The sequence below is a fragment of the Ranitomeya imitator genome, chromosome 3 (assembly GCF_032444005.1).
Source record: "Ranitomeya imitator isolate aRanImi1 chromosome 3, aRanImi1.pri, whole genome shotgun sequence".
NCBI classification, from domain to species: Eukaryota; Metazoa; Chordata; class Amphibia; order Anura; family Dendrobatidae; genus Ranitomeya; species Ranitomeya imitator.
The window spans coordinates 633,675,525-633,701,784 of record NC_091284.1 but is presented as its reverse complement, the minus strand read 5'-3'; the positions used below and the strand labels follow the sequence as shown (position 1 = coordinate 633,701,784).

The following is a 26,260-nucleotide window of genomic DNA, read 5'->3' as shown; positions in this document are numbered from 1 at the left end:
CTAATCAGTAGTGTGTGCGGGGTTACACAGAGCAGTTGACCAGAAAGAATGATGCATTTAGTCCTGTAGTGACAATCTCCTGATGATAAAATAGAGATTTTTGTGTACTCACCATAAAATCCTTTTCTCCGAGCCATTCATTGGGGGACACAGACCGTGGGTGTATGCTGCTGCTATAAGGAGGCTGACACTAAGTGATACAAAGAAAGTTAGCTCCTCCCCTGCAGTATAAACCCTCCTGCTGGCTCTCAGCTCACCAGTTCTTGCTTAGTGTCCGTAGGAGGCACACTGGGGTCTGCCATACTTTTATTTATTTTATTCTTATTTTAAACTTTTTAAAACCCTTTTGCGCAAGAGGAAGACTGGGGCGACAGACCTTTTCAAGGGGCCGATCTCCCCCAAACATCAACAGGCGAGAATCACTTTTTGTATCACTTAGTGTCAGCCTCCTAGCGGCAGCAGCATACACCCACGGTCTGTGTCCCCCAATGAGGCGAAGGAGAAATATGTATTTTATTTAAACAGCAACACACAGCCCAGTAAGTGACAACTGGAATCAGGCTCACAGCCCCTATATCATACTGCTTTCAGATTACATAGGAAAACCTGCTGACAGATTACTTACTTTGAATTCCACCAAATATGTCTATGTATTGAAGACTTGAGTCACTGCAAATTGTGTACTCCTCTTTAGCTAAAAATATTATTCAAGAATCATAAAGAGTATATTTAAACTGCTGTAAAAAAATGGAGCATGAGCAATTTGGGGGCCTTAACATACTGATGCCCTTTCCTTAGGATAAGATCTCTGGGGTTCCAGAGATCAGTTGTGCCACTGTGCAGTGGTCGTTCTCAGGGGCAGCAGCTCTGCTCTTATTGTAGTGAATAGGATCCGAGCTGCAGTCCCCAGGCCTCCAATGCAGATTACAATCCCAACTAACACTTATTTCATTGCACCTGTAGTAATATATATGCTACATCACTGGTTTTTCTATTGCACTTTTGCAGCTTAACCAAACATTGCAAACCTCCCCCCTTAAAACAAAAACGTACTTGTGACCCCAATCACGGTAACATGTAGCTCACATACTATTGAGACTTGCTATTTATAAAGCACGCGAGCTGTGAATGATGGCTGCACTTTGATAATGGCTCATTTAAATTGCCTTATGAACTTTCCTGCCAAAAATGGGAACGGATCCCAGTAGAGGGAGAAAGGAAAACCTGTCCCCCCAAAGGAAAGCTTTTCTTTAATTAAAAAGCTAAATAGTACCGTTGCATGACAGCATATTAAAATACCAATAAATATAAAAATTCAGTCTCTTGGACAAGAAGAATTCATAAAATAACAGAAAATAAAAGCATTATTATTATGTACTCGCTATCCTGCCCGTCTACAATGCAAAGGAAGACAAAACAGGAGAAATGTAGAAATTTGAGAGAACCAATAGATTATTAATGCAGAAGTACATTTAGAAAAAGCATCAAACGGATGAAAAAAAAAAAAGTTAATATGACTGATATTCACTGGCAAAGAATGAAAAGGGAATTTTGGATTATTGTTTTCATACCTAAATACAGATGCGGAATACAAGGAAGGAAACAGTAATGCCATGTCCCGTGATTCCGGAATCAATGTGCGGTCTTATATAGCGATGGCCCCTTTAGAGGTTGCCCTCCCTGCCTCCATGTGACCCTAAGGTCAGTTACCCCTCCCTTCCTCATTCTGTATGTCAGCCATGTTTTGCACACGTTTGGAAACAGGAGAATTTGGAGCATAATTGGTTAAAAACTATACATTTTATTTAAACAGACAGTAACAATTTGTAAAAATGTGTAAAAAAGAGACAGATTCTCAGATTATCCAGAAGTATCTGAGGGTTGGGCTTCTTCTGTACACATGGTAGATCAGACCACAGACTAGATTCCAAATGTATCACGATTCCCCTTGAGACCGCGAGGTTAAACATACGCGAAACGCGCGGTGAGGACTCCAATACTCGCTCTGATGACAGCCTGACTTCCTTCCGTCTGTGGGTAATTCCGGATTTGCTTTTTATGATGATAATTTGGCTTGGGATACTGGATATTTCACTGTTGGAATCTAGTCTACGGCCTGATCTACCAATGTATACAGATTCTTCATACGTGCCTCCTGCAGTCGAGTTCAGGCTATCTGATGACATGCTGTGTGTGAGTAACAGTACGTAGAGACAGCCATACCCAAGGTGTCTCCATCGCCCTACTCTTGCAGCCTAGTTATGGAGTCAGAATACTAATGACAAAGGCTCTGTGCACGGCTGAGATGGTTTCTCATATTTCACCAGAATGGAGGTGAGCGGAGTTTCGGGAACGCACCTTTAAACACACAGACGCTGGAAGAAGAAAACGTGGATGTTGCTTAAACGGACAATATGTAACACAGCTGTCCGACTCCCTGCAACAATTTCCATTTCACATCACATAAACAACCATATGCCCCTAAGAGCCCAAAAGATCAAATCTGTTGCATGTAATTTTCTGCAACAGCTGTTTTGCAAATTAAAATAAAAATATCTGATAAATCAAATTATAAACGCCGGCGATACAGCTACTTTATCATGATCAGCAACAAAGCTTCTGTCTCCATAAAAATCCACAGACAGCTTAATGCACAACATCGCCATAAAACAGGAACCCAACTGGTTTAAATCAATATATTACAAGCGTCATCCCTCGCTTATTACACTGATAGCATTCCCGGGTAAATAACGATCTCAATTACAGAGCTAGAGAGATACAGAAAAGGACAAGTGGAATATACACGGGGAGAAATGTGTGCAAGCCCAGGAAATCATACACGTATACAGCGCCTGGAATAGTCATCAGGCATCCACATTCTGCTATTATCCGGCGTGGATACCACCCATCGTGACAGATCTACCCGGCCATCACTGGGTGAATAACGGCAAACAGCAGTTAATAGATTCAGCAATTCAGCTGTTATACAGCTATAAAAAGTTACAAATCAGCCTCAAAACACAAGATTTTACCTACAGGACAGAATTTGGAGCCCTGTCCAGATTCTGGCTCATTACTAGTCATTACAGCCTCAGCATGATGCTCCATAGACATGTTTGTCTGTGTTGGGCCATCTTGGATTTTAATTAAATAAGGGTTTTTTGTTGTTTAGGTTTACATCCAATTTCCACATGCAGACTTATCAATAAAACTTTCATTGCATATTTAAGTGCGGTAGTATTTTGCTTATTGTTTGGAAGGATCTCCCCTACTACAGAGCACCATTATCTTCTACCTGAGTGCTGACCAGAGGACCTTTCACCAGTTCGGTTATACTTTATGATATGCCCAACTGGGCGTTACCAGAGATCAGTCTCTGGGCGCATGCACTTTATCTCCTAAGTGACGGTGACCCACAATATCTTAGAGCAGGCTTTGTTCTGTGTGAGACATGTAATGACAGATAGCCCTGCTCCCATTTGTCTCACTGCAGGGCAGTGTGATTACAAAATGCTGGCTGCAGAGCAGGGATTACTAACATCTCTAGCTTTCACCTCGCAGCAGTCAGGTGTGTAGTAGAGCAAGGCACTGATGTCTGATGGCGCAAAATAAAAGTCTGACACCCCATTAACAAAAATGGCAAGCGATTGGTACTCATTGAGTAATGTGAATCAAGATACAGGTGCATTATGCTTTGGTCAGAATATTAAGATGAGTCTCCGGTGTAAAAGATAAGTGCACAGTGGGTGATGGGATCCTACTGTGAATGTGGTATCAATGACCAGCATGTCTTGTTGGTGGAGAAGCAGTACAGATGAGCTGTCACCAGTAGAACAGAAGTGCTGCAGACGAGTGTGGAATGAGATAATGCTACCGTACTGTCGTCTTCCCACACTAATTGCTGTGTGATGAAAATTGAAAGGTGTTTGTAATTGCACTCAACTCTACTCCTGGCACTATTCATTATTATTATTAATTATACACACCTCTGCAGTGAGAGCAGCCTGTCACTAATGTCCCACGCTGAGATACCTGCTCTAAAGGTTTTGTGCCGCTGTGTTTTCCAGTATATTGTTGATTGCCTATGATTGGTCACGCTTATGCAGGGGAAGCAGAACACGCTTCAATTGGCACATTTTTGGTAATATCTAACATTACAAACTCTAACCTTAAACGTTACAAGTTATTATCTCCAGAACAGAGAGAAAGAAAATACGTTTTATTCAACTTCTGCAGTCACTCCTCCATGATGGAGCAAACCTGGTGACAGGTCCTATTTCCCGGCTGTTTGAGACCCCTGCAGCATACAGTTCTACAATGGACACCAGAACACACACGAGTTGCCAAGTGCATGCAGGCTGAAGGCTACGTCTCACAACCTATTATTTATTGTTCGAATGATCTGTAAAGGAAAAAGTATCAACTAGTAGGTAAAAATGTCCTCAATAAAAATGTAATATCAGCTACAAGATAAACGTACATGTTTCCAAAGTAACCGGTAAGGAAGAATAATAGCCAAAGTAAGGGAGACATCGCCTGCACAGGTCTCAGCACATGAACTATTTTACAGTTCAATTACTGTTGCAGATAGATTTACCATAATAGGGATGTAAGAGTTACTACATTTACTTGGATCGTTGGCGCCAACTAGTGTTTAACAGGTCGACACTGCAGACTCAGCGCACAGCCTCTGCAGCAACATGGCAGCACATCCAAGATGACTTCTTCAGAAGTAAGGCCCCGTGCACACCATCAGTATTTGGTCAGTATTTTACATCAGCATTTGTGAGCCAATACCAGGAGCGGGTGATAAATACAGACGTGGTGACGTGTTTCTATTATACTTTTCCTCTGACTGTTCCACTCCTGGTTTTACCTTACAAATACTGATGGTGTGCACGTGGCCTAGCAAAAGGGCTTTATCATCAGCTGCCAGTGGGGGAAGGAGGCTGATTCTGGGTCAACCCCTCAAGCACAGATTGGCTGTGACTACTAGTGGGAAACACATAGAAGAAAAAAAATGTTATTTTTTTAATGTTAGAAACAATGGCAATTACTGTATAAGAGCTTTGGGCATGAAAATGATGCAGGCGATCATCTCTCTAAACCTCCATGTTTAATTGTTGAATACGGACTGTGCACATTTTGGAGCTGTGGTCGTTTCCCCTTTCTAGAGGTCCCATCATCTCTACTAGCATATCTGCTTTAGAAAACTTGTGTATTCCCTCTAAAATAACTTGTTCTAAAGCTACATTGTGCGTTTCTCCTGTTATTTTTCCTAGAAGTGAAGAAAATAAACTGCAATATTTATCTCGGAACAGCTCGGTCCAGGAGACTATCGACATGTGCACGGCCTTAGAGCACATCATCAACCGACGTCTTGTGTTATCGAACTTGGACTGAAAATACATTTATGTGCACGCGCGCAGGGGTTGAGGAGTAATGTACCAGAGTCCCTACTCTAACATGACCCAATCAGCGCTGACACAGCCAAACATTGGAGGTACATACCCACCCAACAAGGGGAATGGGAACACCCAATCGCCCATTTATTCATACATTTATCAGGGACAATGAGGAACTGCACCATAAAGTGTCATAAGAAAATACAAAAGCTGCAGAATTGTGATATAGAAAAACAAAACAAAAAACCTTGTATAATTATCTAGTATCTGTTAAGTACAAGGTTTTTTGTTTTGTTTTTCTTGATTTTGAGCCTTGATTGTCCATCCGAAAATTCTTTTGTTTAAGAATTGTGATTTAATAGGGAATTCAATGAAATAATAAAACAAACGTGCCAGAAGAGGTGACGGGGCCACTATTTTGGGTATATGCTGGTGTGACGGTGTCACTACATAATTACACGCAGATCCGGTTATTACAGCTCTCCTCCTTACTAACTCCGTGCTAGACAAAAAGCGGAGGATAGAAAGCAACGTTCTGCACATTCTTCAGAAGCGGATGCCTCCATGTCACACAATGCAGACAAAACAGCAAGTTCACATGAATAATAGGAGATGAAGGTAATTAGGCTACTGTGATTCAGAGATTTTTTTCCCTACGTTCTGCCGCGCATGGTTACAGAAATGTGGATATGACACAGCTACAGAACCAAGACCATCAAGGCAAGATGCAAGGGGCCTACAGACGCAGCAATTTCCTTCTGAACAGAAGAGGATCATTTCCAAGTCCCACGGTCACAACGATGCTGTCCACAAATGATGGGCTTTGTGTGCCGGAGACTAACTGCAGAATTGTTCTCCCCGATACCCTCATGTTTATTTCTTAGCAATAAATAACATTTATTTCCCAGCCGCTAAGCTGAACCTATGGGGGGAGTGAAAGTAAAAGAAAACGCTGGCACCGTGTAAGCAGTGCCAACCAAAGTTGTACGCGTTGCACCTAATGACTTCAGGTTCCCGGAAACTCTGCAGATCACAACACATTAGACCAGGGGTGTCAAACTGCATTCCTCGAGGGCTGCAAACAGGTCATGTTTTCAGGATTTCCTTGTACTGCACAGGTGATAATTTAATCACCAACTCATTATTTGTGTAGGTAATTAAATTATCACCTTTGCAGTACAAGGAAATCCTGAAAACATGACCTGTTTGCAGCCCTCGGGGAATGCAGTTTGACACCCCTGCATTAGACTGTCTTGTAGGCGCTGCCTGCATCCTCCAGCAATAAACCTGCGCCAATGTTCTTATAATCAAACTCTGCTCAAAATAAGCAAACTCTTCTAGAAACATGGAGCATATGATGCCAGTAATAACCTGGGATTACACACAACACAATGAGAATTCTTTCTTTTCTTTACAATGTTTAATAGGCTGTGAAAAGTTTCTTACACCTGAGCTTTACATCGGGATATCTGTATGTTTCAGAAGAAACCTTACGTACATGGAATCCAATCACTACCATTCCCCCTTTCAAGATCTCCCTTATTTTCAGGAGCAAACTGCTCCCCTGCCTCCCTGCTTACCTGGGGCGGTGAGAACCTGCTTGATTGACAGTTCAGACGAGTAGCATTATTATGCCACTGGCCCAAACCACGCACTCTGCCATACTGCAACCTCAGAGGCACACGGGGAGCTTACCCAAGCAATCGGGTCAGCGTCAGAGCAGCCACTGCAAGCTGTATAGGAAGGAGCTTCCAAGCGCTGCGCTGCTTTCCTGGGAGACGAGCTGCCACAGATAGGCAACAAGCAGCAAACAAGATCAAACGTTTGGAAGGATAGAAAAGGTTTACAAAAAGAAAAAACTTTCTAATTTTATTCATTTACAATGAGAAAATCACTTTAAGAAGGAAATACTCGTCTGATTCGACATCTGACAAACTACAAAGCATGCATGGTATGTTCCGTTCTGCATTGTAAGCCGCTATGCTGCGCTAAGAAAGAAACCAGCAATCTTCTGGCTGGCGCTTTCCATAGGCCATAAAGGTTTCAAAATGTAAAACCTCCATTAATCAAATTGTATTGTAGCCCTTGGGGTTGCTTCAATCAGACAATGTGACCCTTGGACAATAAAGGCCGTGCAGCCTCGGAATAGAGGCACAGGAGACCAAGAAAAGCTGTTCCAGAACACGCAGAGCAGCGCAACATGGAGGAACCCCACCTGAAATAAAGCCAGTGAAAAGTCCCCGTGCCCCCATATATAAATCCCCCGCCTACCAGCCTCTGTATTACATTACACACAAACAGATCTTAGGAAAAATATATTTCTAAAGTCTGTTTATGATATGAAAATGTGGCCTACGACTAGTCAAGGGGGTGTTGGTGTTCCCAGACTAGTCGGCCCACTAAGCATGTTATCGCGCCCCTGTGGGTGTGATAACGCGGCTTACAAGCGCTATACAAGCCTCGCGGACGTGCAGCTTCTATCCCTCTCATCCTGGAGCCTCTGAGGCCGGGTGTGCGCGTCCCGTCATCAGAGAGGTCCAATGTAATACCGGGACTGTGGGGCAGGGTGGTGGGTCTGGGGCACCGGGGACCTTTAAAGGGTGGGATAAAACTGGAGCAGCTGGACAGAACCCTTACAATCAGTAACCCTACACAGATGTGATCCCTATGACAGTAGTGCTACCCGCCTGCTGTATAGATTTTGTTGGCCTCACACAATAGCACAAAGACAGAGTAATGGACTTAACATAAAAGAAACATAAAAGAAGTATATAACAGAGCATAGGCGGCTGTTCAACAACCTGCAGACAATCGCCATTGTGATCTGACAGGACGCCCATAGGAGAACACACACACAGCATTAATAAATGTACAGCTCTGGGCACAGTGGTAATCAGAGCACTTGATAATTTGACTTGCCTCCACACAGGAATTTCATTCAGCGGAAAACGACATATTAAATGTCAAGCAGCCTGATATGCAAAGTACAATTAGGATAATGTGCCTCAGTACATCTGCGGAAGCAGAGCCCCCGATACAGAACAGACCTCTCCTGGAATCCCACTGCTACCTATAACCAGGGGAGAGAGAACACACACAGGCCACGGGAAGCCGGCACCAGGAGAGACCATTGCTTAAATTAATGGGAATTATCATTTTATTTGGAGAATCTACGGCCATGTTCATGCCGAATGGTTATTCCCAATGTATACTGGCAAATGAGAAGAAAAAAAAATGAAAAACAACAGGAATGCCGGACCCATCATAAGACTGGCATAGACCCTCTGGGTATCAGCAGGGTTATGATTATGGCGTCTCATCTTACTGGCGAACTCAGTCGAGGGGTTCAAGAGAGGCCTGGATGTCTTCCTGGAGCAGAACAATATTGTATCATACAATTATTAGGTTCTGTAGAAGGACGTAGATCTGGGGATTTATTATGATGGAATATAGGCTGAACTGGATGGACAAATGTCTTTTTTCGGCCTTACTAACTATGTTACTATGTTACTATGTTACTGGGCGGAATCTGCACTTCTACAGCATTGGAAATACGGCCGCAGTCTAGCAAAATGCTGAATGATTTACATCTGTAGATTGTGAGTTCTCGCGGGCAGGGTCCTCTCTCTCCTCCTGTACCAGTTGTGACTTGTATTGTTCAAGATTATTTTACCTGTTTTTATTATGTATACCCCTCCTCACATGTAAAGCACCATGGAATAAATGGCGCTATGATAAATAATAATAATAATCTGTTAACCAGCTTGATTACATGTGGGGATTCCTTAGCAACCAGGCAACCCCCACATGTACTTATGCTGGCTAACAGATGTAAATCATTCAACTGCGGCAATAAAAACGAAATCTCCGAGCACTAAATACTCGGAGGACACCCGAGCGTGCTCTGGAAATTTCGGGTAACGAGTATATTCGCTCATCACTAGTAACGATGTTTTGAACTTGTGACTTTCTGGCTCCATATCTCACCATCCTACGGCTTTGACCATGAGACTACCATCATTGTATAGACAATCATCTTGGCTATCTCATACATAAATCTGACTTGCAACTATTTAGCATATAATTAGTTCTCTATTTCGTTCCTAAAAATCTGAATTTTTATTTTTGTTCTATTGCTAGTATTGTGTAAATCTACCTTTGGCTTCCAACACTGCTTGAATCCTTCTGTGCATGCTCAATCAAATTCAAGCACGTTTCTGCAAGGACGAAAACTGGGCTGCGGGTACCTGTGCTATACTGGGTCTGGAACTGTCGAGGCTGCGTTCCCCATCTCCCGGGGGAAGGAATAAGGGACCAGACAGGCCCCATGACGCAGGAAGAGGAGGAGTGTTTAGTCACGGAACCCAGCCGGCGCTTCGACGGACTGAAGCAGACAGACCTGGTGACCTAGAAGCAGGAGGCGAGGCTAAGAGGAAGTACACATGACGGCAGTTTTGACGCGGACAGGTGGCATGCAGCAGAGAGAGAGGTGCTCCGTCCCTCGAGCACCGGCGCTGCGCAGGCCTGCATCCATTTACTCCTGCCGCTATCAGCGGAGACTTCAGAGAGAGGTGCAGTGAGCCCGGTGACAGCCACAGAGCAAGGTGCCGTATGCTCCGTGTCCGCGAGTACAACGCACGTGACACATAAGAGGAACCAGGTACAGGACAGACATTTGCACTCTGACTTGCCCAGTTTATACCTGCCGGTCTACGTTGGACCCGGACAGTGCTGTAGCCTTAACGGTCTCGGCCGCATCAATTTATGGACTAGGGGCTCAGCAAAAGGTACCGGAGACCGACCGCTGCCACCAGAAGATGGATGCTCGCTTTAAGGACCCCATCTGTGACCACTATCCCAGCCGTCGCCAGGACTACAACCCCCAGCAGATCATCGTCGACTGAGGAGCATAAGGGACATAAGTTTACTAACTGGACAGTTATTATTCTGCATTTATTGTTCTTATATATTCTCTTAACCAATCATTTCCCTGCGAGGAGTTAACCCCCCGTTCATTTAAAACGGTTAACCCTTGCTCTACCTCCTGTCCGTCACTGCATCCAGCAACCTGCTAAGGTCTCTTCTACATGTTCCCACAGTTGGTACATGCTGGTCGACTCAAATTGGTATGTATACAGCTTGTTCTTCAACTTTACCCACAAGTGTTCGATTGGGTTGGGGTCTGGACACTGCGTGGGCAAACAAACTTCTACTTCCCTGCCAATGATTCATTTCTTTGCAATCTCGACATATGCTTCGGGTCATTATCCTGCTGGAACACCGAGTCGTCCTTTTCATACCCACAGTACTTAAGAGTATAAAGTAGCTCATCTTGTAGGATACTCAGATACAGCTCAGCACTGAGACCAACATTGATCCTGGTCAGGTATCCAACGCCTTTGGCTATGAAACAACCACATATCAGGATTCCTCCAAACTTGACAGTTCCTTCAATTTCGCGATCCGTTAACCCCATCTTCCAGACCCATTTGCACCTATCAAAGCCCAGTCTATTGACTTTCATCTCATTGCTCCAAATCACCTGTTTCCAATCTTATACTTTCCACTTTTTGTACTTTATTGCAAACTCAAGCAACACTTCTCATGGCGATATTGCAGTTGAGGCTTCATCTTTTTTGGGGCCACCTTTCAAAACTGGTGTAATGTGCATCACATGGTGCTTGCATGGACGTGATCTCACTATTATACAGCATACGAGCCGCTGCCACTGCTGTGTTTGTCGTGCCAGAACTGATACACCTTGTGACGAACAGACTTGTTGACTCCGATATTTTGCCTGAACATCCACCTCTTGGCTTGTGAATGGATGGACACAATCTGCATATCATATGCTAAATAAAAACAAGTCTAATTTATGTAGTAAGAGATAGCCAAGAGGATTGTCTATAAAGTGATGGTAATCTCACATTCGATGTAGTAGTGGATGGTGAGATATAGAGCCTGAAAGTCACAAGTTCTAATAATAATAATAATTTTATTTATTTAGCGCCAACATATTCCGCAGCACTTTACAAATTATAGAGGGGACTTGTACAGACAATAGACATTACAGCATAACAGAAATCACAGTTCAAAATAGATACCAAGAGGAATGAGAGCCCTGCTCGCAAGCTTACAAACTATGAGGAAAAAGGAAAGACACGAGAGGTGGATGGTAACAATTGCTTTAGTTAGTTGGACCAGCCATAGTGTAAGGATCAGGTGTTCATGTAAAGCTGCATGAACCAGTTAACTGCCTAAGTATGTAGCAGTACAGACACAGAGGGCTATTAACTGCATAAAGTGAATGAGAACATGATGCGAGGAACCCAATTATGTTTTGTTTTGTTTTTTTGTTTTTTTAATGGGCCACACAGGGATAGTTAGGTTAATGCATTGAGGCAGTAGGCCAGTCTGAACAAATGAGTTTTTAGGGTACGCTTAAAACTGTGGGGATTGGGGATTAATCGTATTAACCTAGGTAGTGCATTCCAAAGAATCGGCGCAGCACGTGCAAAGTCTTGGAGACGGGAGTGGGAGGGTCTGATTATTGAGGATGCTAACCTGAGGTCATTAGCGGAGCGGAGGGCACGGGTAGGGTGGTAGACTGAGACCAGAGAGGAGATGTAGGGTGGTGCTGAGCCATGGAGTGCTTTGTGGATGAGGGTAGTAGTTTTGTAATGGATTCTTGAGTAGATGGGTAACCAGTATAATGACTGGCACAAGGTAGAGGCATCGGTGTAACGGTTGGTGAGGAATATGATCCTGGCTGCAGCATTCAGGACAGATTGGAGCGGGGAGAGTTTGGTAAGAGGGAGGACGATTAGTAGAGAGTTACAATAGTTCAGACGAGAATGAATGAGTGAAACAGTGAGAGTTTTTGCAGAGTCGAAAGTAAGAAAAGGGTGAATTCTAGAAATGTTTTTGAGATGGAGATAAGAAGAGCGAGCCAGTGATCGGATGTGGGAGTGAAAGAAAGTTCAGAATCAAGTATGACCTCAAGGCAGCGGGCATGTTGCTTTGGAGTAATGGTGGAACCGCACACGGAGATGGCAATGTCAGGCAAAGGTAGGTTAATAGAGGGAGAAAACACGAGGAGTTCAGTTTTTGACAGGTTCAGTTTCAGATAGAGGGAGGACATGATGTTAGAGACAGCGGTAAGACAATCACAGGTGTTTTCTAAAAAGGTCGGCGTAATAACAGGAGAAGTGTATAATTGGGTGTCATCAGCATAGAGATGGTACTGGAAGCCAAATCTACTGATTGTTTGTCCAATAGGGGCAGTATACAAAGAGAAGTGGAGGGGGCCTAGAACTGATCCTTGAGGAACCCAACAGTAAGGGGCAGTTGAGAGGAGGAGGAACCAGCAAAAGATACAGTGAAGGAGTGGTCAGAGAGATAGGAGGAGAACCAGGAGAGAATGGTGTCCTTGAGGCCGATGGAGCGGAACATTGTGAGGAGGAGCTGATGATCCACAGTGTCGAATGCTGCGGAGAGATCCAAGAGAATTAGCATGGAGTAGTGACCAATAGATTTAGCTGTTAGGTCATTAGAGACTTTAGTGAGGGCAGTTTCAGTAGAGTGTAAAGAGTGGAAACCAGATTGAAGAGGGTCTAGAAGAGAGCTATCTGAGAGATAGCGGGTAAGACGGGAGTGGACCAGGCGTTCGAGGAGTTTAGAGATGAAGGGAAGATTAGAGACAGGTCTATAATTAGCGGCACAATTTTGATCAAGGGATGGTATTTTTAAGTAATGGATGTATGATGGCATGCTTAAATGAGGATGGAAAAATACCGGAAGTGAGAGAAAGGTTGAATACTTTTGTTAGGTGAGAGGTGACAGCCGGGTAAAGGGACTGGAGGAGATGTGACGGAATGGGGTCACTGGTGCAAGTGGTTGGGCGAGAAGATGCAAGGAGCCTGATTACTTCTTCTGTAACTGGTTCAAAGTAAAGTTCAAACTGGTTCAAAGTTCTAAACATTGTTACTTTTTTCCTCACCTGTGTATTACTAGAATTTTTATATAATTTTGAAATTAGAAAATAGAGAAACAAGAAACATTCCCCAACTAAGACCCTTTCACACATCAGTTTTTTGCCATCAGTCACAATCCGTTGGCTCAACAGATAGAGGGATCCGTTTCGACAGATCCGACTAGCGGATGTGCCTAATTGGATCAGAGAATGATCAGTTAAAAAAAAAAAAACGGAATCCACTGTCTGTTTTTTCGACGGACACAAAAAAATGTACTTTGCTTGTTGTCTCTGGCCGCCGGTTAAAATTTTCGACAGATCCGGCGAATGATGGATGAAACGTGAGGCAATCCGTCGCTAATACAAGTCTATGAGAAAAAAACGGATCCGGCAGCATCAGTCGCCGGATCCGTTTTTTGTTTTTTTTTTCAAAATTCGACGGATTGCGACTGATAGCAAAAAACTGATGTGTGAAAGGGGCCTAACATCTCCCATACTACCCGTCTACATCAATCTATTCGCTCCTGTAATAATGACCACCATCATATTTCTAATTCTTGATTTTATGCATTTTAATGTAAACCTTGTACAATTTGACAGAAACATGATATAGGTCACAGACAGACTCCTAGATGAATGTTAACTGCCCAGACATGAAACACTCACAGAAAACCACATATTGTTAATTCATGGAGAGTACCTGACAGGGTTGCTGGTCAGAGAGACACGGAGGGAGTCTAAGTAAGAGACGAGCCTTTCATCTGTGGAGCCCGATTTCAGCTCATGAATGAATTCCTGCGGCGAGATCTGTCTGCTGCTCTTGAGGCTCCCCTGTAACAAGATGCAAATCAGACTGAGCAATCATCCCTGCACATATCACATGCATACAGCACTACGTGAACAACTTTTTCTTACAACTTTTCGAGAATACATATTTGAGCTGAAACCCACGACCTGATCACACCACTCATTTACAAGTAAAATTCTCTGCCTTCTTGATGGAGCCTACAAGAAGTTCTCCTGGAACTGCTCCAGCAAAAGGACAATCTGTATCCAAAGGTATCGGTCAGCTGGTCTCCTGCCATACAGGATTTGTATACAGGGCGTTAGACATTTTAAGATTAGTAAAAAAAAAGTCCAGCCTAATCCCCATATGAGCATAGAAATCCCTGGAATAAGCCCACATGGCCAATCCGAGCACATGGACTACATGGTTATAGCACATGGCAACATGGAGAAGTCTTGAGCCAAACCAACATGAGGCAATTCTTCTATGTTCATGTCAAAAGATCTACAAAACGATTGTATTATATTTCACGCTTTTTGCTTTTTTCGCAGCTCAATGAAATAGCTAGCTTACAAAGGGTACTCCAATCTCTACCATAAATGCCTAATGGGTGCAGGTATTGGAAGTAGGAACCTCATTTATCTTGTGAAAAGAGCCCTATGTTACATTACTGAAAATAAGAGGTGATCACAAATCCGATAAAATGGAAATATCCCTTCCAAATAAAACGAATGACCTTGGTAACAAAAAAATCATAACTTATTTCTCATGCTTATATAGTGCCATTTTGCAAACATTATTAGTGACTGTCCCCAGTGACGGCTCACAATCAAGAGAACTGATGGTGGCTCCCTCACATCAACACTAATTTTTCACAAATGGTTCCAAAAACATAGGAAAATTAGTTAAGGAATCAGATTCCTGTGAGCTTCAGTTTCTCCCTTCCTCTTTATACAATATGCAGATAAAAGATGACAATATACATCAACAATTTACAAAACACCACGATTTTGGTAGGATCAGCCAACAACCTTATATGGCCCAAGAACATCCCAAGGGGTAAAATTAGTTTAAGGCCATGTTCACATCATGTTTTCTCCACTCGTCATTCTGTAGGGAATTATGTCAGAAGCACTGAAAAACAAAATTTGCGCTGATGGAGTCATTGACTATTTGAGGCAGGTACCAAGATATGGTTGACCGTGTTTTAATACTCATCACAAATAAATCAACATAAGCCTCAATCCTATGTGCTAGGCCAATCCGAGTCTGTAGGTTTAGGAGACCCCAATCCGAGTCTGTAAGTTTAGGAGACCCCAATCCTACGTGCTAGGCCAATCCGAGTCTGTAGGTTTAGGAGACCCCAATCCTACGTGCTAGGCCAATCCGAGTCTGTAGGTTTAGGAGACTCCAATCCTATGTGCTAGGCCAGAGTCTGTAGGTTTAGGAGACCCCAGTCCTACGTGCTAGGCCAATCCGAGTCTGTAGGTTTAGGAGACTCCAATCCTATGTGCTAGGCCAATCAGAGTCTGTAGGTTTAGGAGACTCCAATCCTATGTGCTAGGCCAATCCGAGTCTGTAGGTTTAGGGGACCCCAATCCTACGTGCTAGGCCAATCCGAGTCTGTAGGTTTAGGAGACTCCAATTCTATGTGCTAGGCCAATCAGAGTCTGTAGGTTTAGGAGACTCCAATCCTACGTGCTAGGCCAATCAGAGTATGTAGGTTTAGGAGACCCCAATCCTATGCGCTAGGCCAATCCGAGTCTGTAGGTTTATGAGACCCCAATTCTATGTGCTAGGCCAATCTGAGTCTGTAGGTTTAGGAGACCCCAACCCTACATGCTAGGCCAATCTGAATCTGTAGGTTTAGAAGGTGGGCACACAGCTGGAAGCTCACAGCCTTCTCATGTGTGACCAGTGTTTGGATGCTCTCTGGTAAGCCAGATTTGCTAAGGGAAGTGCTGGTTCTCAGTATTTTTTTTTTTTTTTACAGCCAGACTTCCCTCATGTAGCAGCATGGAAACTCCATGGTTGGGCATTATTTACTACCATAGTGGAACACACTGGCGGAGAGCGTTATTTACATAGCACGAACAGTGGAAACTTTCCATTCTAAGGAGTAATAACTGGTGAAAGCTTGGGAAGCTTATTAAATAAACATTGATTTCCCGATCTGCTAACCACTATTTACTGGTTCAATGAAGGATAAAAAGCTACTTTGCTGAAAATCTGGTGGACAAAAACAAAACCTGCTGCTCGCAGTCATTATTTCATTATAAGACATGTGACTGCGTGAGTTTATGGGGGTTCTTAAAAATCAGTCAATGCACATGAAATTGTGCCGTCTCCTGTGGTTTCTCTAAGGCCAAAAATCAAAACCATAGCAACAGAATAAACAGATAGCTGTTAGAGGGGAAACGGGAAAGCAAATGTACAAATCTCTCTGCAAGATCAACATTAGCAGCGCCAGACACACGTCCTTGTATTCTGATGTATTACTTATAGCATCCAGGCTTTTCTACCTGCTTTAGACAACCTGCGTGACCAACAATATCAGTGTGAGAGATCGCCTATGGAGGGCAGTGACTCCCGCTCTATGCGTACACAGTGGGATACCGCAGATGTCCAGACCCTCCAGATCCACGGGAGGACATTGCTGGAAAACAGCTGCCCGAACGTCGCCTTCCTTCCTTCCTGGCATCCTTTGTGTCTCGACCAATGGAACCTCCATAAATGTAACTGCTCAGGTAATATATTGTCCATAAATCAAATCCCCCCCAACAAAGTAGGATCCAGAGAAAGCAACCCTCCATCCCACTCACTGTATACTGATCATCCGGCAGAGCGGACCACTACAGTCTATTCCCCTCCAGAAACTGCTGCATTCTCATCCCTCCCTGACAGAGTCGACAGTAAGCCCCATAAAGTTGGGCGGCACCTCATAGCAAAGGTAGACTTTTTTCGGGCTCTTGGTGTCGGCAAGGTGATCTGGGGTCAGTGTAAAGCGTTATATACTGTATATAATGGAGGGACTTTAAATTTGTTTAATCCTCGTTGTCTAGGTTACCAGCCACCACTACAGCATATCGGTAGTGGCTGAGCATGAGTAGCTTATAAGCTGTGATCTAAAAAAGTTTTAACTGCCAGAGCTCATGATCTCATCAGCTTTAGTGGCATTCTACTTTCCCAGTATCGGAGGGTACACCGTTCAGACCAGCAGCAAGACCACTTTCTCGCAAACAGGAGCTGGAAGGCTGGGCAAAAGGGGACTCATGAAGTGAAAAGTGAGACCAATCTATGGGGTTAGATTGAGAAAAAATTAATGGGAAAGTTTCTTACAGGACACCAAAGAATGGATTAGTGGGGTCTCATGTGCAATACCAAACCTACTTACTGACACAGGGTTCCATCAATGGAGGAAAGACTCATATTCCAAACATGGCATGAAGGTAGAGGACATGGTCATAAAAATTGTGAATTTGTTTTTCAAACCAAATTCAGATATATAAAAAGCCATAAAAAATCAAAAACAAAAGTATTTAAGTATATGTAGGTAATGTTTATTTCTTGTTTTGCTTTAGCTTAAATAATAAAAAAGACGGACCTACTATATTCTTTTCTCAAAGACAACATTTTAGGTAAGAACGTTAAGGAGCAGAGAATGCCAGTGAGTGATCACAGTTTCTATGTGGCAGTTTATGATGGAGGGTGGTTTTATCATGTATCACCGGATACCTGAGCGTGGGAGAACTCCCAGGTCTCTCCAAACACTGATGTCTTTCATACAACATCCGAATAAGCCAGAGAAGATGAAGAAATTGGACACCGATAGATCCATTCTCGATATCCTCTCACATAATGAATCCAAATTGGTTGTCATAACATTATGTTCTTTTTTATTTCCAACAGACTGTGTTCAATTAGCTTCTAAAACATTGTCGCAAATTTTATATCTTCCTCAAAGATTAAAATAGAATGCAATATGCCAGGATGCATAATGGAGGCCCCAGGCAGCCCCGCAATCAGATTACCCTACAAAACCATATTAAATTAATTGTTGGATGTATGCAGAGCTGGAAAGTGGATCCGACGCGCTCTCCCGTATCCCTACGTTACTAGCCATGTAACATGATACGATTCATGTGAAATTGCCCAGTAATTCAATCTTTTTGTTTGTGTTATCTTTTATTTTACCAAAGAAAAGGAAATGAACAAAAAAATGGAATTTCAGATGAGCAGAATGTTCAATCTAGAATCTGCGGCTAAGAAAGGCTTCAATCTGCATTCATTACTCCATATGGCCAGCCTTTCCACACTACATCAAATAATTCAATTATGCCGCTTCCTTACTGCAAGGCTTCTCTTGCAGTCGCGAACGAAACACGTGAAGCCGCTACTCACAGAAAACCTCCAGGAGGGCGAAACGACGGAACATTTCTACAGAACACTGAGAAATAGGATTCTGGGGTGGAGAACACAGACATCAGTTATACAGCACCGGCCGGTGACATAAGAAGGCGTCTTCACAATGATACTGTCGTATGATGGTCTTCTGTGTGGGATCAGATCTGATCAAACATCCTTAAAGGAGGGGTGCTCGCTACTGTGACAACCCCACGTAAACACTGTACTCCACTCTACTACATTACAGTGATATCGGAGAGGAATCTACCAGGGCCCGGACATTGTTATGCCCCATAACCACTGCAGCCAATCACTAACTGGCTGTAGCTCTCATTTCTGTCAGACATCCGAGGCTCGTCTGAAGGAAATGTGAGAACAGCAGCCCATCAGCAACTGTGCATTACTGTGCCATGTGAGCACTGCAGCCAATCAGTAGCCACTAAGGAGCCGTAGTTCTCACATTTCTGATGGGCATACAAGCCTTGTGTGAAGGAAGTGTGAGCACTGCAGCCCATCAGTAACTGTTGATCGTTATGCCATGTGATTACTGCAGCCCATCAGTAACTGTTGATCGTTATGCCATGTGATTACTGCAGCCCATCAGTAACTGTTGATCGTTATGCCATGTGAGTGCAGCGCCCCAGAGTCCTGGTCATTGCAGTAATGTCGCTCTGCCACTAAGGGGAGTGATGTTATGTCTGATTGCACTAAAGGAGTTCACCTGACCAGGTATCACAGTCACACATTACACTTCACACTCCGGCCACCAGGGGTAGCAAAAGGCTTTATGTATTAGGCCACTCCTCACACTCTGGTAAAACTGGAGGTTGGACAGGAAGTTAGAGAGAACGCAGCCTGGGAGAGCTCCAGGGAGGACCTGTCAGGGGTGGGTTCCTGGCAGGTACCTAGCAGAAAGGACAGATCGTTACGGAGCCGCGCCTGCACTACCTTGCGGCGGCATCCTAAGGAAGGACACGAAGCGAAGGATATTGTGGAGAAGTGAGAAACGAGATCACAGCACAAATGAGATAGAACCAGTAGGATTCGTGCCCCGAGATCGGCAACATCCTACTGAGGCGCGTAGCCGGAACGCCGAGGAAGTAACAGACTTCAAGCATTACTTCAAACAGTGGCAGGACAGTTGATTATAGGTTGGCTGTCTACCTTAAATCACCTAAGCAGACATAGGGGGCAATTGTGGGAGAGGGGCGTCTCTAGGGTCCCAGAATAACTCCAGGCCTTCCCGTCAAACGGGTGCGCCCTAGCCAGATAAACTGGGGGACAGAGAGAGAGAGAATGAACGAATACGAAAGTTGTGAGGACTATCCCGTGGTGCTCAGCAGGGAAGGACTACAACACACAGGCGCTAGTTGGTAGGCACTGATTTCCACCTGCAAAGGGAACTCTGGATGTGCCTTCGGACCGGCCGGACTCAGCCAGCCCTGTTAGCAGTGCTCTGGATTGCGGATCCCGAAGTCTTCAGTAAAAAGGTAAAGAGACTGCAACCCTGTGTCCTCGTTATTAACTGCGCCTCACATCATCGCCACCTACACTACTGGGAAGCCCTGAGGATATACTTCACCTGTAGGAAGGTATTCCATCTAGCTGCCATTACATCACCCCAGTGGACCCCTCAGCAGCGTCGGTCACCCTGACCGAATACCACAGGTGGCGTCACAAACCCTTGACAAACTTTCATCACCCTTTCATTGGACGCCCCTTAGCAGGGTCACGGACCGGGTGCAGCCACCGTGACAACCCCAGCACCGAGACAGAGAGGACCGGTGTCTGGGGGAGCTCCATGAGCACTGCAGCCCATCAGTAACTGTTGATCGTTATGCCATGTGAGCACTGCAGCCCATCAGTAACTGTTGATCGTTATGCCATGTGATGACTGCTGCCCATCAGTAACTGTTGATTGTTATGCCATGTGATGACTGCAGCCCATCAGTAACTGTTGGTTGTTATGCCATGTGAGCACTGCAGCCCATCACTAACTGTTGATTGTTATGCCATGTGAGCACTGCAGCCCATCAGTAACTGTTGATCGTTATGCCATGCGATGACTGCTGCCCATCAGTAACTGTTGGTTGTTATGCCATGTGAGCACTGCAGCCCATCAGTAACTGTTGGTTGTTATGCCATGTGAGCACTGCAGCCCATCAGTAACTGTTGATTGTTATGCCATGTGACGACTGCAGCCCATCAGTAACTGTTGATTGTTATGCCATGTGATGACTGCAGCCCATCAGTAACTATTGATTGTTATGCCATGTGATAACTGCAGCCAGTGTCCTGTGAATTCTGGAAGACATTGCATCTACATAACTGGGATGGCGCCAGGGTGGGAGGGGAGGAGCAGTTATTTTAATACTTCTCTGGGAATGTACAGTAGGACTTAAGAAGGGTTTTCCAAGATCACTGCCTTAACACACTTTTAGACCAGTGCTTAGATAACAGTCACCATAACAAATGATTATTGTAAAGCAAAGAGAAAAAGAGCTGGCATAAGCGGGTATGACAGCATTAGAAGACCAGCACAAGTGCGGCAGGGTTGCTCAACTTACAAGGAGAATCCTATACATAAACTATTATATGACAGAGGTGGTAATCGGCCTCCGCCCAGGATGTTTCATTCACTCTTCATGTAGAGCAGTTAGTAGGGGCGCACACGCCGGCGGGTTCACAGGCCGATAGTAGTTGTCTGCTGTAACAAGCGCTCCATGCCACAATGGGGTCATAACATCCGCATGCTTTTATGTTTATTGTTAGGGGTTGCCATGGTAACCAGAGACTTCAACTCTAAGGAATTTTAACCATTAAAAAAAAAAAAAAAAAAAATCAATCAACTAGAGCCTGCTTGTTACATAAATACACACATTCATATCATAGGTAGTATTATACCAGTATTCTGGGCAGAAGGAACATTCTGCTGTCAGAAATGTCACTCTGTGACTGCAGACTGCCCCGTCGTGACAAGGTGCTTTAATCACACGGTCACGATTCCCACGTGATCTTAAGGATGAGATTCGCCTATGTGCGGTCACGGGTTCTCCTTCGCTCAGTGCTTATTGACTCTTCATTTCGGCCTGAAAACCCCTTTGAGATGCACTATACACGGATGGATGCCGTGCTCCAGACCACACTAAGAGAAAGCTCATCGACAAATCAAAGAACCGAAAACTGTAGAAAAGGATTATCTGCACCAGTGACAAATACTTCTAAAAACAAGAAAAGATCGGCAAAATGCCACGAGACTGGGTCCGCAGTGGGACAGACTTTGTGAGGGAACCATTTGTCTGCGAACTTGAAGTCGTTTTTTGCGAGTATATAACACAACGCCTGACAAACATCACCACAAGCCATACTTCTCCCTGTATTAGGGAACATTTGTCGGACCACCCAGGTACCCCAGTTGTGTGGAGTGAGCGTACATAAACCGGGCAGCACGGTGGCTGAGTGGTTAGCAGCGCTGGGTTCCTGGGTGATAATCCCACCTTGGACAACATCTGCAAGGAGTTTGCATGTTCTCCCTGTGTTTGTGTGGGTTTCCTCTGGGGTCTCTGGTTTCCTCCCACATTCCAAAGACATACTGATAGGGAATTTAGATTGTGCACCCCAACGGGGACAGTGATGATAATGTGTGCAAACTGTAAAGCGCTGCGGAATATGTTAGCGCTATATAAAAATAAAGATTATTATTATTATAAGCCTCCACGTCTATTGCTCTGGCAGAGGGCTTCTGTTATACATGATACAGTAGGACCTCAGATGTGAAAATCTCAGGAGTGAATGAGTCGCTCGCCAGGGCCATGGGGTCCTGTACTTACAGGGGATGTCACGTGGCGGTGACCTGATCCATGGCCCTAGGCGCCCAAGTAGAAGGGAATGTCCTTAAAGGGGTTTGGAATAAAGTTCGTGTTCGTTACACTACCTGTGGTATTCGGTCAGTGAGAACCGATGCTGCTTGAAGGGGTCCTCTGGGGTGATGTTATGGCAGCTATATGGTATAACTTCCCACAGGTGAAGTATATCCTCAGGGCTCCCAGGGTGTAGCTGGTGATGGTGGGTAGTGTATAAAGAAACGGAGGACTCAGGTTTGCAGTCTCTACCTGGTTTACTGGAGACTTCAGGCAGCCACAGTCCAGGGCACCAGATTATAGGTATAGGCAGGGTCCGGCCGGCTAGGAAGCAAGTTCAGAGTCTCCTTTACCAAGTGGAGATGAAAGCCTTCCTACCAGCGCTTTGGTGTAGTCCCTTGCTGCCTGTGGCTTCTATCAATGTCCTCACAGTTCTCTCTGTCCTCCATAAAGGTGGGACACTAACCCGTATGACAGGTGGCTCAAGTCTTTTTACAGGGTCTCTATCACGACCCGGGTTCTATGTGCCACTGTGTCTCCTTGGTGTTAGGGCGGACAAGTTATGTGTATTCCAGCTGTCCTGCCGGTTTCTGCTGTGCCTCTTCGAGTCCGATACAACCTCGGTCTTCCGGCTACCGGTATCTGCGCTCTGCAGCGAGATAGCCCAATCGCAGCCGTCCTCCCCAGTTGTCACTCTCCTATGCTTTGCTCTCCTGCATGCTCACTACAAACTGTTCTTCCTTCTTTGTTAACTCTGTCCAGGAGCTGCAGCACCCTCGTGGCTGCAAGGCCCCTCAATCCTTTATCTGTCTTCACTGCCTGCCAGGAGCTGCAGACTCCCACGTCTGCTCAGCTATACTCCTTTCGTAACAGCTCCGCCTCAGCTGAAGTTCCGTGACAAGCTCCTCTCTGGCCTTCCCCAACTCTCCTCTTAGCCTCAGATTGCTCCAGTCTGCTGTCTGGCCTTCTCTCTCTCTTCCTACTCACTGACTTTCCCTCCAAACCAGAATGTATATATGGATGTTTGCCTTAATCCGGGTTTAGAGCTCCCCCTTCTGGCCTGGAGTGTGAACATGTTGTGTGCTTTGTGGTTACCTGATAGAAGAGATCTTCCCTTGCTTCCAAGCGTGATATCACGCTCCCCGTGAGGAAAGCAATGCCACTAACAACCAGGACCCTGGGGCGTTACATGAACATGTAACAAAATTGCAATACTTTTCTTTTTTTACACAATTAAAGGAAACCTGTCAGCAGGATTGTGCTCAGTAACCTACACACAGTGTCAGGTCAGCGCCATTATACTGATTAAATTGATACCTTGGTTGATGAAATCCATCTTGTGGTTGTTGTGTAATCGTTATTTGTAGTTTTCAGTTAATGAGATTCTCGTGCTTATGTCAGAAATATTACTCCAGTCCCTGAATGGAGTAGTATTTCTGGCAAGGGCCACGCAGGTGCATGCTTCTGAAAAGGTGCACCTCTTAATGAATTTGGCATAACGTTACCCACCATGTTCCTTCATTTAGACTGGCATATACAACACCAGTCTTAATGAACCAGCCCGATAGTGTAAAAATCTTGCTTAGCAGCAGCTTAAAGTAGATTCTAAAGGAGCATAAACTGGGAACTGAAATAGCTCTGCCGAGTTTGGTAGAGAAGGAAGCAAAACATGATAAACTCATTAAGAATAATTCATACTTTTCCAATACATGAACGAATTAAACAAAAAAATAAATATATTCTATAATGGGTCTGCTGACAGGCACAGTATAACCATTTTATAGCCAGAGACACAGAGCCAAGTGCATTTTCGTCACTGTGATTCTTTGTCCATGTAAGAACAGCTTCCACCTTACCTAAAGTTGCACGCTTACCTGTGAGAGCTGCACACACTCACACAGTCTCATTATAGTAAACCCCTGATCTTGGGAAGTTTTCAGACAGAAAAAAGTAAAACATTCTGCTTGGTAAACTTAAAAATGTGGAAAAGTTGCAGGGAAGTAAATTATGTTTGGTGACACTGAGCATATGCAGGGAACCAGCAATTTATCAAGCGTATTCTTGCGACCTTTATAAATCAAAAGACTAAAGTTAGAGAGATATATTATTCATCAAGCAATACCCAAAATAAATTACTTCTAAAGACATTTAGCTATGGTGCACTGGCTTTATTGGAGATCATGATAGAATGGCTGTCCTGGCACTCAGGAAGCCCCACATATCTTATAGGAGAGGCACACACTGGGGGGCCTTAGTACACCTTTTCATTTAACACTTAACTGTTCTAGATAAAACTGTGGCCAGTGATTCATAGATACATGGTGTCAGCGGGTGGGGAAACGGTCCCTAAAGTAGGAATGTGTAGTGCCCACACACTTGGCTCAAATCCCGTTCATTATGGTAGCATCTCATACTTGAGGAATGGAAGAACAGACTGTGTTACAGAGTACTAGGGACTACTTGTATGAAAACCTGACAGTGTTAAAGGGTATTCCCATCTCAAAAATCCTATCCCTATATGTAGTAGGTGTAATAATAAATTATAATATCAAATAAATACCTCCAATTAGAAATGTAGCATAGTTCTTCTGATAACGCTTTCCTGATGTGCAGGGCATTGCAGCAGCCCTGAGTAGTATGATAATACGTATGATAATAGTATGTGTAGTATGATAATACGCTTGAGTAGTATGACCACTCATATAGTGACAGCTAGTTGCTAGTGGTCGTAACCATGGATACCTAAGCTAAGCCACTGCAATGTCCTGCACATGGGAAAAGAAATCTAGAAAATCAGAAGAACAGTACTACATTTTTAATTGAAGGTATTTGGAAATATTACTATTATTACCATAGAAAAGAAAGCGGATTGGCACATATCGTCCCGTGCAACAAAATCCTTTATTGTGGCATCATCATACCAACAGCAGGCAGATAAAACAGTGGAGCAAATACGGACGACGATCGTTTCACGCTTACATTGCGCTTCAACAGGTCACCTGATGACCACAGCTCCTGACATTCTCCATCTACTTTCCTGCTGTATTGTACGTGTATCACACATAGGCCGGGTTCACATTAGCGTATGTGCGTGCTGCGTATACCTGCGTACTGATCAGCATGCGTCTTGCGTACATATACTTAACATTGTGTACGCAGGGACAAGCGTTTGCGTACACATGAGTGTGCAGCAAACGAAACATGTTGCACTTTCTGAGGCGTCAAATATGCACAGACATACGCATGCGGATGAGTGCGTCCAAACAACGCATTGCTGTCTATGGGAACGCATTGGTACTCTAGGACATGCGTACGCATGTGTTCCATTCGCAGGCATACTGCAAACTGCGCATGTCCAGGAAATGATTTCACCACCTCCACCATGCGCATAAACAACGCAAACGCATTTAAAGGCACGCACACAGCAGGTTTGTTTGCGTCATGTGTAAGATGATGCGCTGCGCACAGAAACGCTAATGTGAACTTAGATTGTTTTGTAGCCGCTTGCACATCAGGGACTTAGGTTATCATGTGGGAGTTGTTCCTGGACCCAGTCCTGTGTACATCACCATGCCCATCTCCTCCTGCGGGTGTAGCGCCTTAGCGAGCTCACTGGACTGTATTTATATATCTTCATTTTCTTTAATATTGCTTAATAAAGACTTACAATTATTGGCGATATTTTGGCTGTATAGCTTTTGTGAACAGGTTTCTATAATAATTCCTATCCTGCTCCTGCGGCCGGCCGCGTCCTTGGAACCTGCGTTTTTATTTTTGCTTTTATCTAATGTGTATAACCAGCCCTGCAGTAAGTGGGGGCAGCACAATGGAC

At 44.2% G+C, this 26,260-nt stretch overlaps 1 protein-coding gene across 2 annotated transcripts in view; it reads right to left on the bottom strand.

Moving 5' to 3' along the window:
- The window catches only part of DIAPH3 (diaphanous related formin 3), a 789,152-nt gene that overhangs the window by 584,480 nt on the left and 178,412 nt on the right, over nt 1-26,260 (bottom strand). For both annotated transcript variants that reach the window (XM_069758173.1, XM_069758174.1), the window contains exon 5: nt 14,078-14,208. In XM_069758173.1, the coding sequence (XP_069614274.1) occupies nt 14,078-14,208 (131 nt within the window). The remainder of the gene's footprint in view (nt 1-14,077; nt 14,209-26,260) is intronic.